The following is a 17634-nucleotide window of genomic DNA, read 5'->3' as shown; positions in this document are numbered from 1 at the left end:
AGGCAATCAATCAGTTATCACATTTACCCCAGCACTGACTTATTCAGGAACTGAGGTTTCCAGCTAGGAATACAATAAAGAATTTCAACAAATAGATGGAGATTTGAGGAACAAAAAGGAAAAACCCTCTACCTTCCTATTGTTATCTTGCTACTATGAAAAAGATCTATATATTTCCATATGAGGAAATATACGGATCTATATTTCATTTTAGTTGCAGTTAGCAGTTCTCATTTCATCGTGGACTAAGAAAGAGCACATGCTTTTACCTGCAAGCTAGAAGAAGCAACCACAATGATAATTCTCATCCCCAAGTGGAATGGAGAAATAGTAAAAATCATCTATTTACAACACTGAAAAACCAGTAATTAGATCAATCATCAAAGCAGCAGAAAGAATGTAATGAGCAAGGCAAGACTGACCATGTGCGAAAGCATGGAAAGTGCTGACCTGCTGAGAAGAGTCTTCTTACTAAGCTACAAAGCAATGTTACAACAGACATCATTAGCCAATATTAGTGAGCACTAAACTTTTACTGACCCAGAAAATACTCCATTGTGAAGAGATTAATTCGACCATCCCTTTTCTTCCTTTTTCTTCTACCATCATACCTCTGGAAGCATCTTTCATGACCGATAGGGCTAGTGTTCCCAGACATGTGTCCACAACAGTTCAAACCCACTGAATCGTTCCATAATAATGTGATTGTTACACTGGTGGTCCACAGAAAAAAAGGGTGATTGGCAGGTTAAGTTACACAGTAGGAAAGAATCTGATTCCCTTTATTTTAAGGAAAAGGTCAATAAAATCATTTGCTAAGCAATAATACAATGAAAGCAAAATGCAAGGTTTTCACTAAAGTACAACTGTTAAAATAAGAGGGCCATTAGCGTCAAGAGAGACAAAAAGAACAAGAGATCCTTATTCCTTTATGTGGTACATTGCATCATAAATTATGCCCTAATTCCTTACAGTTTTGGCTCGCACAGGTTACTGCTTATCTGAGTTGGCGGGAAACATGCAAAGCAGCTATACCCTGAGGAGAAGAGGGAATCCACCAGTGGACATTAGATGATAAATAGTACAATAAGCTGGCATGATTACAGGCCGTGTTGCACATTCCTCTCTGGAGTTTTGATTTGTTATCTAGGGTTAAGTGGAAAACATACACAGAGGACAGAAGCAAAGGAAGCTAGAGCAGCGGCATCCAAGTGATTCCATCAGCCTGCAGTTGGTCACTGAGTCACTCACCTCGTAGCCTTTTTCCAGCAGGAACTCAGCCAAGTACGATCCATCCTGGGAAGAGAAAGATATAGGAAAGTGTTAGAAACACAGTGAATGGGCCTGGGAGATTTGGACTGGTTACTCTCTCAAAAAAGGGAAGACAAAATTTGCCGTTCAGTCAACTCATTGCAAGCATATACTTTGACTTCCCTAGATTTATGCACTGACCTAGAATGCTATAGATGCTTTTTGGTTAATTTTAGATTAAGAGGCAGTATACTTTAAAATAACTTGCTTACAAATGCTGGTTGAGAACTCCTGTCTCTTGAATCCCTTCCCAAGTTCCATTATAAAGTGTCTGGGGACATCTTTCCAAAATATCCTAACCGCAGCAGTTACTGAATTTGAACTATTTTGGAGATAGGGGAGGAAAAACATTCTAAAGAAATTCGTGCAAGCCTAGTGCACTGACAACGCACCTATAGGCTTCTGTAGCACCATGTCACACACATCACTGGGCACACACTCCTTCCACAAGCAGTCTAAAGAGCAATCATTCTGCCTGACTTACTGAGTTTTTCAAAAAACATCCCTAGCACACTTTATATTTATACTACTGAATAGAGGCCATTACCACAGTTTGTATATCATTGAGGGTAGAGAGGTGTTCCCCGTTCCCCTCCCCCTTTTGAATGCCTGTCAAAAAAACTACAGAACTCCCCAAAAGCAAGTGCTTCAAAGCACATGTTTTCCTGAAAGAAAATGATTTTCCTGGCATCACTATTGCCAGGATTACCAAATACAGAACGACACATTATCCTCAAATTTATATGTGCCATCACAAATCCAGCAAAGTTTACCCTTCTGGAATAAGCACTAACCAATGCAGTGAATATCAGTCGTGCCCAAAGTCTGTTTCTTTTACTTTCTTGAATTAATTTATTCCTTTAATAATGTGAGAGCATTCCAGAGTCAATTGCCTTGCCTCAGGAATACCACAAAAACATGGGATACCACCTTTGCTTACATGCTTAAGCTCTGTTATGTGCATCTACCCTGACATGATCCTGGCCAGAGACACCAAAGCACAGAACTGAACACACAGCTCTTGGGTCCTCTTTTTCTTAAGCCATGCTTCCAGAGAGCAACCTCTCACCTAAGATTAAATGAACTTTTCTCATCTCAGGCTGCCTAAGGAGAATAACATAGTGAAGAAAGAAATTTGAGAAGCACCAGGAGGCCCTAAAGCAGCAGGATGGCCTGTGGAGGGTAGTACATTGATGGCAAAATCATGCTTAAATCTACTCACAATGGCAGGGTGCAGGGTACTACTGTATGTTTAAAACTCCAGCGCTGCTGAAACGCTGGAGCCTTGATGGTGCAAAAGTTTCAAAGTCTTACACAGTCGAGAAGAGCCCGAAACCACAGAAGTCTCAGCTTACACATACCCCTCCCAATGCACGTACAATGTGCATGTGCTCACAACTTCCTACTCACAACTTCCCAGTGCCTGTAACCAGAACAGACCATGACACTGGTTGATCTGAAAAAAAACAAGCCATGTGTGCCATGGAATCCGTGGAACAGTATGTGCTCCTGGATGTCACACAGAACAAGATCCCATCGAAGGGAGAAGCAAAGAAAAGGCAATGGAAACTCTAGAGAAATGTGTGGTTGGGCCCAAAAGCCTTTAATGTAGTTGTTTCTCTCAGCAATTCCCCCAGGATTTAGCAGAGGTGGATCAGGGAAAACTCCCTAAGACTCCTTGGTTACACATTCAACTAAACTAAACGAAAAGGAGGCAGAAGTGGGAAATGCAGAGAGTGCAAAGGAGATGAAGAAAGAAAGGCCGTGATTGCTTAGGAAGTTGATGTGAAACAGACTTGACTAGGATTGAACCCTGTCAATAAGGTCTTGTTCTTCTCACCCAGGCCATTGCTCAGACTTTCCAATCGCACTGGAACATTTTGAACCAGCAGTGGCATTCGCTTCCTCTGTGCTTCCTTTCCAGGTCTATCAAGTGATAGGGCAGGGCTTCACAATGAGTGGGAAACAGGCAGCAAGTGTGAAAGCTACTGGTTTCTGGCTGTAGCACGGCACAGCTGATTTACTGTCTGCTAATCGCACACAATGCAGATTTGAGCTGTCCTGCATTATGACACGTTATCACAGAAAGCCCCCAACTTTCACATTTTCCTTCCTTTTCTTTTCAGTATAGCAGCTGTCAGTAAGAATGGTAATCAGCTAAGTGCCTAAGAGTTTGCAGCTTGTAAGGATAGCAGCTTCAATCTTTTCCTAGCAGGATCAAGGATCTAGGAATTATTAAGCAAGCTCTGTTAAGTGGTTTAAACCTACATTATGCATATAAATTCTAGTACTGGAGCTATTTATTTCAACTTATATTTAACTTATATATTTCAACTTATACAGCAGGGTTCCAGGATCACTAAACCAGGAAAGGAACATTAAGGAACTAGATAATTAGTAAGAAAGTTCAATTTTTGTTGGAGGTAGCAGCTTTTGCTTCGAGTCACAAAGCCTCAGAAGACAGAAGTACTTCCCTTTGTGGAAAAAAACATCCATTTTAATAAAAGAAAATAGGCTATGAACTACTTCAGGTAGAATCCTAGACCTGGCTCTGCGCAGATATTCCAGACGATTTTGAACAGTCAAAACAGTTTGACAAGAGTGGTTACATAAACCTCCTCAATTAAAACAGTTCTTCATCAGCACACTGACATATCAGACTTAAAGAATCACTTCACCACCTTCAGCCAAAGAAGCTTGAAAGCATATGCAAAGAATGATACTTAGCTGGCTTCCAATACACAGCAGCAGGTTTCCAACTGCAGCTGTCTTACAACGTCTGTAAAATTCCCAGACAAAAGAAAACAGCCATATACACTAGAGTGAGACAACCTTAGGATGCAATATTTTATATTTAATACAGTAGTTAATGTCAAGAACTTCAATAAAATTTGACTTGCTATCAGAGAAAACCCCTTCCAACAAAGCAAAGAAATTGAGACATATACAAGAGTCAGAGTCTCACCACAAACATCTAAAATAAAAGTAACATTTGACTTGATCTATGAGCAAAGAATAGGACAATTTATACAGAAAACTGAAAGTAAGGGGAATTAAATAGCCTGTTTAACTATCCATATCTCATTTATTTTGTACTGTTCTACACAGGGAATCACATTTGTACCCGTAGCCTAATTTCAAACATACTGACACATTCAGATAAGGCTGTAAAAGCAATCTCAAATGTAAGACATCTTCCTTTGATGTGACCAGTTCCAATATCCTCCCCACAGAGTTCCTGGAATCAAGAACTAAGTTACACATCCTACCTGAACACTTGTAATCTAGAGAAGGATCCTCCTTCCCTACAGCTCCTTTCTACTAAAGAAAGAGAAGCAAAACAAAGCACCAGACAAACAAACAAGTGAAATCAGGAGCAGGATGCACAGAGTTCTCATTATAATTCCTTGAATTCTGGGGGAAATAATAGAATTTTGTTTGTTTGTTTGTTTTTATAGAAGGAGGATAAGGAATTAAAAACCTAACACAAGTGATGCAGGTGTACTATAACCATTACACAGAAAAGAAAGGACTCTCAGAGAAGAGGACTGGGGTGGGGGTCTGAACATTTTAGAGGAAATATCTCCACAGTATTGTGGTGAAGATGACATCCCACACAAACATGCAATTTTATAGCAAAGTCATACAAATCACTAAGAAATCTTGCTGAAGATCCTAACGAAACTGTCCACCAACAGTCCAGATCTCTACTTCTTTCTGAAACAGAGTAGGCATCAGCCAGAACCTGCAAAACCTGGCTCCAGCCCAGAAGAGAGACAACCACAGAAAAAGCAGCACCTCATTGGGTAACACAGCAGGGGAGAGAGTCTGAGTACTGTGCTGTCTTCCTCACTCCTAATGCCTGCCCATCTGCAAATATATTGGCAGGAGAGCCTGAGAACATAGAATACAACAACTTCAGTCAGATGCACTGTTTGAGGAAGGTTTCTATCTTTTTAATATTTTTTATATTTTAAAGGTAGGTATGATGAAATATCTGTCCATGTGTCATATGCTTATAGGCCTGCTCTGTACTTTTCTGCAGCTCCTATACCAGGTTTTCAGACTTTGTTATTCCTTTTGGGAAAAAAAATGCCATAATTTTCCACAAAGACCAAAGATGGTTATACTTACAAAGTTCACAACTGAAAAAGGCTAATGACATACCCTTACAAATAACACTACAAAGGTGAGTTCAGGGCAGGTCAAAATATAGATGGTGTCAATTATCAAAGTCATTCATAACAGTCCTAAACTCCTTTTGAATTACAAGCTATAGCTGTGCTCTGAAGTCCCATTTTGGTAGGTTTAATTAGCCTGTTTGGGGGAAGGAACGTGAAGGGAAGAGGTATACATTCAGTCATAGAACATGGGGTTTTTATTTCTTAATTAAAGCATTTTTTCACCAACATTGCACCATCACAATATTCCCTTATCCTGATTTAAAGGAATAACATATACTTCCATTGAGATACATAGAACTGGTGGCACTAGTAGCCTTCCACAATAAATAGTTGCTTCATCAAGTTTTAAACTTCCGCATAGCTGTAGGCTAATGCTATTTCAGTGACTTAAGCTGGACTGTGGTGACAGATCCTTTGGAGCAGTGAACATATACCATTCTAAAGCAACATCTAAATGATTTTAATAACAATCCATAATAACCACCATTTATTTATAGCATGACATAGCATCCTTCTTTCAAAAAAATAAATCTGAAAGAGTAACACAGTGAAATGTTATTTTTTGCTGAAAATGCATACTTCTAATCGCTTTCAGTGATTTATGGCGGAAGTAAGTATTTTTTTGTAGCTACTATAAACAGAACAGTGCTGGACTTTGTCTCAAATCTTCATGGCAGTATTTGAGGTAAAGCATTAAAGCACACATTAAAAAATCCTCCATACTGAAAAAAAGAAGAGCTATGAACTCTGAAGTTTTTAACTGATTTATTAAAGCTGCCACCCTACGAATGCAGTAGGTATTTTGCTATTCAGATTTGTGTTCTGGCCAAGTAAGAATAGGAAAACAAGTGTCCTTTTGTTCTCGCAAAAGTCAAAAGGTAATAAATATTAAAAATCTTATTTTAAAAAAACATTCCTCACAATTGAAGGTTTTTGTAATGCATTAAACGCAGTACAACTAAAAACTAGGCACAAGGAAGAATTATTAGCAACAACAGAAGCGTTCTAATTGCATTACTCTGTCCTTTTTCAATTAAGAGTCATTTAATAGAAAAGCAAAGTTGCTTTGGAAAAGTGAATCACCATGTTATTTCCGAGTCTGAGCTCCTTCTGACTTCATACACTATTCCACTGGTAAACTATTAAGTTATATTAAGAACTGCAAGTGGTTACATACAACAGCAAAAAGTTTTTCTTCCTTCCTCCCTTCACAGTTTCTCTTTATCCAGAACAATGTTACACAGATCATCAATATTTATAGCTAACTTACCGTGAACCTGGGCATAGACACTTGTCTAAAAAAACTTACTGTGCCTTTCCAAAGCCAATACAAAGAGAATAACCTTGTGTAATTAAAATTGCTCCTTACAGTTAGGAGAGGCAACCAGTTACGAATTTTGGCTTAAATTAAGCCAAAAAAAGAGAACCAAATGAAAACGCAATGCTGCTTAAGTGATTTGATATTTTTGAATATCAAATCAGTCTAAATCATATTCTATAATATCCAACAGCCTGCAGCTGTCACACACACACACACAAAAAAAAAACAGTTTGGGAAAATGAATTACACCAAACTGATTACGCTAAGGTGTGTATGTATATGTTTGTTTTTTAATGACTAAGAAAATCTGATACCTAATGTGTTATTTCCAAATATGCTTACCACAAATTTCCCAGTGAAGACAGTCAGGTGCTTGACAGGCTTTTTTAAAATAAATAAATAAATAAATAAATCGTGCCCTCTAAACACTCAAACGTTCAGGTACCCAAAAATAACTGCTAGTTTTCAGATGTGTCCACAGAATTATTTTTATAAAGAGGAAAAGTATCAGTAAAGCAGCTTTAAAGATTTTAAAGAACAAGCCTTTCCCGAATTCATGTAATAAGCCATAATACATTACATCTTTCTTCAGATATGAATGTGGGCAGTATACTAAAGTAAACCAATTACGAACTCTAAATTTGAGAAAAACCTAGCTGTATTTTTCTGTCTCACTAGTGAAACCACAGGGATTGTACAAATGTTTCTAACAGCTCTATAAACATGGCAACACAAATCACAGGGACGACAGTCCACAAGAAAATTAAAACCTCTATGTAGTATTTGTAATGGAAACCTGGAACACTTAACAGCTACAAGACGATGGTTTTGTCCATCCTCCTGTCCTCCTGCTTTCAAAGAACTACTGGTATCATGGGGTCCTTTACCTTTCCAAGCAGTAGCAGCAATTCCCACTAGCAGTAGCCAAGAGCTTTCTGGATATGCCCATCCTCTAGCACCCAGACTAATCCATCAGACCTTATGGCTGAAACCTCTCAACCTGCAAACAAATGCAAAATAACAAAGACCAAACACTACTTGGTGGAAATTCAGACAAGCAGACCTGGTTGCACAGAGCAAAGAAACCAGTGAGCCCAGAACCAAGCTGCAGGGCACCTTCTCAAAAGAAGGATTTTAGCCTCACATTTTGAAAGAGTCAGGATTTGTTGCTGTAATGGATAAAAGCCATGAAGTCCAGAAAGAGTTTTGGAAGAAACACAGCATCTGTTATGATCACAGCACTTAAGTAATTTGTGAACTGACACAAGGAGGAAAAGACGAAGCCTTAGCCATAATCTTAACATGGCATCTCTACCATCAACAACCTAGAGACACCAAAGCAAAAGCAGTTAACGTTGCTACTACCGCAACTGGGAAAGCCACCCGAACCTATGACCATAGCTCAAAACGTGTCATACCAGATGAGAACCCACTTCGTTCCCAAATGGAGCTTTTTTCTTTTTTGCTACAGCAGCCTACTACAGCTGCCGAGGTTAGAGCTGCTTTCACCATCATATCACCAGCCTCCCCTGCTGATAATCCAGTAGGCTTTCTGACACCGATGTTCACTGCCTGAGCATATATTACTTTAAGTTTAGCCCAAGACCTCTTCTCCTCTGACTGCAACCCCCCCCACACACACCTTTTTTTTTTTTAATTGCAAGGTTTGTTATTTCAGAGAAACAAAATAAACATCACGCTCGCTATCTCACTTGCATGAGACCAAATTTAATGAGGAAGATGTAAATGAATGTACATCAGAGAAAAACGGTTTGAATTCATTCTTCTGTACACAACAGCTTTAAATACGAACATTGGAATCTAGTCTGAAACTTCATTTATTTACAGACAAACAAGAACAGAAGGAAAGCATGTTACACTTGCAATAGAGAAGCAATGCGCAGTAAACCAACTTCATTTTTCTTCAATGTTTCCATGGTTCTAAGTTTGAAAATGCAGTCAGGAATGCTCAGGTGGTATTTCTGAGCTTTAGCAGCTCTCAGTCTTGCAGTATTTGCTTGGGTTGAGCGACAGCACTGATACACGCAGCACCAAACTGATACCACAGTATAGTCGGGGTGGTCTGGCAGAGCAGTGATACAGCATACAGGTCATAGGAGCAACCAGTGTTTCCTGGACATCTGAAACCCTAGGATAAGACCCCTTGTGCTGCAGCTGATCATCTACTCTCAGGCATTACTTCTCCCATTCAGTATGGTGGAAGCCCAGTTTGTACTGGTCTGACATCCACTGAAGCACAAACCGTTTTTCAGGAACTCTGCTTGTTCATGTAATTCCTCTCTCTTCATTTCAAGATTATTAGTGAAGATCAGAAAGTATGAGAGATGTTTAAAAGGTGACCCCCAACACTACACACATTGTTGTGAATATTCAGAGACCAAGAGGCAGACAAGCCTAACTGCAACAGATTTTTTTTTTTTTTTTCCTTCCCAAAACTCTGAGCTGCTCAGATTTCTCTTAATACCAGGGATGGGTACAGAAGGAATCAAAGATCCTTACCTACCATGTCAATAACTCAAAATTCATAACCTTCTTGATACTTTCACAATAGGGACAGAAATGGAATTATCCAACTGAAATTTCCAAAACCACAAACAAATAAAAAAATAGGACTGTAAGCTAACCTCCAATGAAAGAAAATATTAATATTTAGACAAATATTACATTTTAAATAACTTTTACTCAACTGTTAGTATCAACTTTTCTTCACGTAATAGGAGAGGTCTTAGGAGTTGTTCCTTAATCTCCAGCCTACACGTGTTCTTGTTACGTGAAACAGGGGCATGCTAAGTATTTTGAGTCATAAACCCATAAAGCTATGCTTCAAAACAATGAAAAAGACACACAAATGATAGGACTCTTAAGATGACAAACCCTTCCCATGCCTTCTGAAAGAGCATCGTCACAAAATCTTGGGAAACAATTAGGCAAGTCAAAGGAACACAATCTACAAATACTCAAAGAGAATGCTTTTAAAGAGTTTTTCCAAAGACAACACTCTGAAATCCATGTTTTGCCAAACATTTTTATTATGCTCAGAATCTGTACTGTCAGATATTTTTGGACAAGAGGCTGAATATGCTTCAAAAGTTTTGTTGTTTGCTTTTATATAGTCTAGGATTTTTTTATTATTATTATTTTGTTGCAGTTACGTTATATAGTCCAATTGTAAATAAATACATAGCTGGTACATCTTGATTTGGTACATAATTTACCAATGAATGCAAGTACTGATTCAGACAGTGCATACCTTCCTCTGCAAGCGCTGACAGCCATTGATGAAGATGCCTAACTATATAATAAAAGCACTGATATTTATTAAAATTGATTGAAAGTGGACATGAGACCTGACGCCTCTCTTCCACAAGGCCACGTGGACTAGGTCTTGTTAATCAAGTGCTCAGATTCCGCATGAACTGAGCTTCCTGGTGGCAAGGAGCCAGGCAGGCCGAGCAGGATAAGAATTATCTAGGCGATAGACTGCAAAGGGATGCAATGTTTTTTCAGAAAAGGTTGGCGAAGGTCATCTTTTATTTACAGATCCTGCACAATGCCTTGTGTACCCAACTTCAGTTTTCCCCTGTCAACTTAGAAAGGGGAAAAAAAAACATGCTGTTCTATCAATTGCCAAGGTTTTTGTCTAAGGGGAACTAGAAAAGGAAAGTGAGCAATCATGTCTGTTTATCCAATCTGTCATGAGCAGGATCTGGAATAGGCAACTACAACATTGCCAACAAAATACCTATTCAACTCATAAAATACTAAAAGTCACCTGTAGTCTGAGTTAGCACATCGCCCCCTAGTATCAGGTTCAAGTACAATTATCACAAGAATTTTCAGCTAGCTGGTCTGCAGCTGCTTTATGAATGGCTTCCTAATCATGATTAGGGCAGAGCTATAATCAGGGTAAAGCAACCGTAAAGTCTAAGTATTTCCAGTTCGGTTTTATTCCGATGAATTATGCAATTTCACACAGATCTCTGAAAACAGAAGAACTATTTAAAACTTCTACAAAGAAGTCTTTAAGAAGCATCAAAACAAATTGCTTTAAAGAGCTTGTCACAAACATTTCTTTAACTTCTTTCATTTGCTGTTCCACAAAACCTGAAACTAGTTAAATTTAACTGACTTTACAAGCTGTGGAGAGACTGAGTACATAGGACACATTTTAGTCATTTTTGTCTGTATTCATAGTAATTTCCTCTAATCTCAAGGTTTCTTAGCAGTTCGTTTGAATCACTTTGCGCCCTAGAAACTACAGGAAATACTAAGGAAACCTCCCTGTCTAACGTTCTTTGTAAGCTGTTCTGTTACATTTATTCCTGGTTGAGTTCATAACAGCATACCAAAGCCAAGCAATTCAGCGTCACAATGTTACCAGCTGAAATCTTCAAAAAATTCCTTAGTTTAGTTGCCAAGTGACATGAGGGCACACTAACGGAACAAATAAAGCAGTTTGCAAAGAAGTAAAGCATGAAGAAAGTGGTATCAAGTTTATTACTAAGTTGTTTTTTGTTGCTTCCTAAAGAAATGTAGAATTTCTGTATCATTCACAGGAAACAAACTCCACTGGTTTCGTTAAATATCACATGCACATAAAGCAAAGCACAAGAAATGTTCCCAACATTTTCAGAAATGGGGATTCAAAATGACAATTTCCTCTGAACAGTATACTAAACACCTCAGGAGAATGTCATCAGATATATATACATGAGAAGTTCCTAAAAAGAAGTACCAGGGTTGTCCTTTTGATATGATTAAGAATTAGAGATTAACACCACCATGCAAATGGCTATTTGGATTAGTTTTTATGCTTCATATTTGCAGATTCAGCTGCTACCTGGCTTTTGCCTGTGCTAAGACAGGCAGTTCAGGACAACAGATTATCAAGAAATTGCATCTTCTATCTTATGAAGCTTCTTGAATGCTTATTCACCAAATCAGAACATGCTAAAAGTAGTCAGAAAAAGAAAGTTTTCACTGAACTAGATCACACATGGAAAACTAATTTAGGCAGCCTTTTAAATGTTTGTCATCACCACATCAACTAGGCTACCCTGCATCGAGCATTTGTCTTCTCCTTCTACCTTATTCCAAGAGAAAGGGCATGATCCATTTTCCTCCCATCCCTCCCCTTGAGGGCTATCCATTACTTGGAATGTTTCAAGAGGCATTGTAACAGGATTGTGACTTAAACACCAGATTACGTTACCTGGTGCCCTCAAACTGTACTACCTGGGACTGCCTAGATGAGCATCCTTACTTTTTAGGGGCTGATTGCATCTAATTTGGGCATCTGGAAATACACTGAAGGATTTGTCTCAACAGAAACATCAGCAAATATGCTGACAGCTAAGAGGCGTATACAAGCAGACAGCTAGGTTTAACTCTACTCCACCCTCCAAGAAAATGAGGGTTAACACCAGCAGGATTTTTGGAGGAAGTTACTTGATTTATTACACTCAGAAAGAATGCTACAACAAACTGCTCTGAGATAGTGGTTAAAATAAAAATAAAAACCAGCCTTCAGGATCTAAGGCACCACAGCTACCTCCCTTTCTCCCCCCACTGAGTCTGAGCACACCGCCCATCTCACAACACTGCCTCATTCATTCATCCAGAGTTGTGATTAGCACTGCAACCATCTGTGTGATCTGCTGTGTGCAGACCATCCACAAATACAGGCAGCCATCCAGCTTTCCATTCTGCTCCTGTGGCAGAAATCCAAACAAAAATTGCGGCTTCAGGTTTTTGGGCGTCCTGTTTGTCAATACGGTTTTGCTTCTTCAAGAGAAGCTCAACGAGTTGAAGGACTAGAACAGCATTAGACGGTGCAAAATTCCCAGAATCTCCTTTCAGCTGAATGCCTACACAACATTTAGGTCAAGCACTCTGCATATCCGCATGGCTTGTGACAGGAATATGAACTCTTCCAGTTCTGAGAAAATTAGAAGTGACAACAGTCCTAGACCCTCCTAGACCCACAGGGTGAATATTCAGTTTTTCCAGGTATTTCTACTTTACTCATGACAGAGGTTTACATGAAAACAGGTTCAGATCCAAACTTGAAAAGTGTTTCCAGGTATTCACATGTACTTCTGTAGTGCAATCCGAGCCTGGCAAACTAATTTAACCATCAGGTGACTGAAGTTTGCATCAGAAAGTAACCAGCACTGGTCCCAGGGAGAGGGCTAACTTACCACCTGGATGCACAGGCAAACAAGGAGGGGTGCTCATCATGCTGAAATGCAACGTGAGAATTTCTCCAAAGTTACTGGCACAGGACCAGCAGAGGTTGAGCTCATTGCATGCCTGTTGACATGCAGGAGAGGTAAACTTGTTGGTTTCTGTGACAGTTTTTGTACGTCTGTTCATATGAGGAATACCAAGTTACCACTATTGTCACATTTTCATTCTTCTCTGCTACTTTGCCTAGAAAATCAGTATTTCATACGTGGTTTCAGATATTTCCTTGTACTTCATGCATTTCATGCATTTTTCTCCACATACCCACAGATACATACAGAATATGAGGCTCATATCTAGTCAGTCAAAAGCATTTCACGTTGCTAAAAAAGAGACCATTTTCATAAAATAGTTTATTTATTCATGCTCACCCAAGTGTCTTAGATGCTAATAACAAGGTTAGTTACAGGTTCACGTTCACAATATTTCATTTTGCTTGTGTTTATTTACAGATTGACACAAATGCATCATACAATGCAACTTGGAGACACGTAGTGCCAGATACTAAAAGGCATCTAACCCCTCTTTTAACACATTGTGTGTCTAAGTAAAACAAATTTGTCTTGCTTATGCCACGCAGTTAAAGTACAAATTACAAAGTAATTTCATGAGGTTTTTATGTCATTCTGCTGAAAAGAACTAAAGCTCTGAAGATGTCATAACAAAAGGCAAAGACTTAGCTGTACTGACATTCTTAGTATAAAACATGCAAAGAACAGCCTTATGTGTCTTGACTTTTGCCTCTGGCATGACTTGATCTCCTCCAAGCAGGCTGATTTTAAGCTTTTTTCCCCATACAGGTAAAATGATAAGATTGGTTATAAAACACCCCCACACACTATAGCAATGTATGCAAACAGTCCTGAAAATGCATCAGGAACTAAAATTCATTAACATTTGTATGCATTTGCTTGTTTCAGGAGAAACTCAGGCAAACTCACACCACCAGAATGAAAGGAGGGAAGACTTTTTTTTTTTTTTCCTGCATGAAACATTAAATGACATATTCAAATCTATTGTTACCGAACAAGAATGAACTGATGTTAAGATTAGTGGAAGCAACAGGCACTGCACCAAGTCATTTCAAATTGCACGGGATTTGACTGAAATTCACAAGAAAAGCTTCACTGAAAAATGGAAAGACTATTAAGGTAATATAAATGTCACCAGCCTCTATGGGATCCACTGACTGACTCATTCAGAGACTGCTAACTGACCCTTGACAGCGTTTTATGTGAAGAGTTTTAATTAACTCAGAGTCTTAATGGATTATTCTACTGACAATAGTAATACTTTATAGATAGAGCATGAAAACAAAGACAGACCTGTGGGTAACCTAGTCAGAGAGCAGTACTAAATCAACTGAAAGGCTCAGAAAGAAGCCTTCAGCTTCCCTGTCAACAACCATTGAGAGCATTGTAGAATAGTTGGCAAGAAGTTCTATTGCATCTCATCGCTTCTTTCTCTGGCCTTCTCTTTATAAAATTATTTCCTCCTGATATCACCAGATGCACAATAACTAGGCTAAAAAATTAAGCTTGCTGTCTAAAGCAATCCTCCCACATCTTTTTTCCATATGAAATTCAAGCCTATACAGGAAATATTGCAACATTTCTCTAGGCTTTTCATCATTATTTCTTACAAGAAGATTCTTTTTAACTCTTAACAACTTTTTTTTTTTCTTATGAGCAATTTGTCAATACACGTGAATTGGGAATATTTTATTAAAGCTTAGCAGCTAATTTATATAGCTCTTCTGCTATATATGCCACTGTACATATTGTTCCCAAGAAAATGAGGAAACTTAATGAGTATCTTTTATCATGCAAAAAAAATGCTACAAGTTATAACAAAAGGGGAGAGTACAGAAGTTCAAGTACACTAGATGCTAAACTGCAATGCCTTATTCTTAGAATTCTTTTAACTTCCCAAACTTCAGTGTATCACTTGGTGTTCACAGAAGGTTTTGTAGTATTTTATAGTTAATTATGGAAAAAAATGTTACGGTATGAACTATTGTTTTCTTCTATAATTTCTTTACACTGTATAATTTACAAGAAAAAACAACCAGTAATTAGAGATTTTAGAATGCATGTTAAATGAATTATACTTGTTTCTCTAATAAAAATATCCTAAACTGACTTAAAAAATTCTAGAAACCCAGATCCATGGATCTCCTCTGCATGGCTTTCAGAAAAGGAAGGCTATATATATAGCCCAGTCACAGTTTCCTTTCCCAAAGTGGGAGAACGGTCTCAGGTGCTTTATTTCAGTTATGCCTCCTGAAGACGGAATTTGCTGAAGGGTAGAAGGTAACTCTAGAATCCTATAGCATTACTAAAGTATTATCGAATTCGAGAACCACACCAAGTTTACTGATCTGTGAACTGCAGATGAATAAACCTGATCTCCACTACTGAAAATTCTTTGAATAAAATAACTATGCAGAACATCTGCACTACTGAAAAATATACTCAAATTGCTTGAAGCAGGAGGTTTGTGTACATATTAGATGGCCATTCTAAGACTAATATATACATTGCAATGAACTAAGTGCAAGCATTTTAACCTTCCCACTTGCTGTTACACAAACAACACTTTGAAATGTAAGCGGTTATAGTTTTCCAAAACGCTGCAAATCAGTAGGCTGTCCGAGGGTTACTACCCTTCCTATTCATGAAAAGCACGAGCTCAGAAGAAATTAACAGATCATAGAAGAAGGAAGGGCAGCTTGTGCTTTGTTTTTAATAGCGCAAACACTCTGAACTAATAGACACGCTATTTAAGGATCATGCAACGTAGCACAGATACAACTCTTCTTCAGATCAAATATCACCAATTTTCCAAAGCTCTACAGCAATATGAGGTAATATCAGTACATTACTTCGTAATTCCCTAAAAACATTTCAGTCCAGGTTGGGTAAGATGTATCTATTAATGTCTAACTCAAAGTGAATAAATTCCCTCAGATTATAGGGGAAATCTTGGTCGTTGGTCTGCCTGCCTAGGACAAAACAGTCACAGCAAGTCAGTACTCCATGCAGAACAAATTTGTTCAGATCAAGTAATTGCATCTTTCCTTCCTATTTCAAAGTATAAGGCAATTCTAAGATACTACTGAATCCTTCAATATTATGTTAGGCTGAATCATTTATACAGATGTAGCATTCCACCTCCAAAATAATCTAGATTTAAAACACCAGCACCACTTCTCGCAGCTTGCAGCTGAATAGTGGAGTATAGCCTAGGATATCACAGACATCCTGAAGACCCAGTGATGGAATTACTGATCGCAGCACAGCTTAACAGGTCTGTAACAGAGGCTGCAAGTATCTTCCTGCATGGCTTTCATCAAAACATCTGAAGCTGTTAGCCTATTTTAAAACTTGAACAGACTTGACAACAGATTATCTCACATACCAGGGAGACTAATGCAGATTTTAGAACCAATGTCAGTTCACAGACCCCTAAAAACAATTCCCAGACTATCCACTGCATTAAATAAAGGTGTTCTCATGTAAAAGATGCAAATGAGGGCCACATCGCATCATTCTGATACAAGAGAAACTTTAAGATTCAGCCTTAACAAGTCAACCTGTACACTGTTCTAACTTCTACCTCTGTACTCAACATTAATGGAATAATCAACATGATGATTCAACTGCAAGAAATCAGCCAGCTATATGTTCCCTCATCTCATGGCACAAGTGTTTGGGATTTGATTTAAAGCTTCTTCGTCTGTGGTAGAGCAGGGGCTGGAAGAGGTATCACTCCTTCACGAGAAACAGCAATTCTTCACTCGTGTCCCCAGAGCAGAAACTGCTTGGCTACAGCTCGATGTGACACCTTGGTTTTGGTGCAACCCATTTTCAGTCATCACTTGACATCACAGAAAACCAATGCACAAGTCAAAGTTTAACGATAAATTAATACTCATTTTAATAAAAAATATTTTTAAGTGACACTGGCTAATCTACTTTGTTTGCAGACCTCTTCTCACACCTGCAAATACACCACACAGACGTTGGAGAAAGGACAAACGTTTTTCCTCCCCCCAGACTGAAATACCACTTTTGCACAGGAAAACTTACATGCTGTCACTGTGCTGGAAGTTGATTACACTCTTAAACCTTCTGTACATGTTTGGTTGTGTTGACATGTGTATAAATATAAAGAAATCAAACTTGTATAACAAAATATGGCTGAAAGCTTTGATGCTGTTCTGCTCCAACTACATGATGACACAGGAAAAGTGGAGGAACTGAGGAACTCTAACCTGGCGTGAAACCTTTTCACAAATTTGGCAATTGATCAAGGAAATCAAAATACTGGATTGGTTCCAAAGAGAACTGAACTTCCACACTTTGTAGCTGAGAGTAATTAAACATTGGGTGGATGTCCTGTTAGAAAACAGTGACAAGGAGTCCACAGCCCATTCTGGACATTCCTCATAAACAACTCCCTCAGCAGCTAAGAGGAAGCCTCTTATTTCCTCAATTCCAACAGAAGACTGAGTGATATTTCAACCTACCTGAATCCAAACTGACAGCA

The 17634-nt window shown here is 38.5% G+C and overlaps 1 protein-coding gene across 1 annotated transcript in view; it reads right to left on the bottom strand.

Moving 5' to 3' along the window:
- The window catches only part of GMDS (GDP-mannose 4,6-dehydratase), a 408222-nt gene that overhangs the window by 348692 nt on the left and 41896 nt on the right, over positions 1-17634 (bottom strand). Inside the window, exon 2 of the mRNA XM_035317561.1 lies at positions 1252-1296. Coding sequence (XP_035173452.1) covers positions 1252-1296 — 45 coding nt within the window. The remainder of the gene's footprint in view (positions 1-1251; positions 1297-17634) is intronic.

The sequence above is a fragment of the Oxyura jamaicensis genome, chromosome 2 (genome assembly GCF_011077185.1).
Source record: "Oxyura jamaicensis isolate SHBP4307 breed ruddy duck chromosome 2, BPBGC_Ojam_1.0, whole genome shotgun sequence".
Classification (NCBI taxonomy): Eukaryota; Metazoa; Chordata; class Aves; order Anseriformes; family Anatidae; genus Oxyura; species Oxyura jamaicensis.
This window is presented reverse-complemented; position numbering and strand designations above follow the sequence as displayed.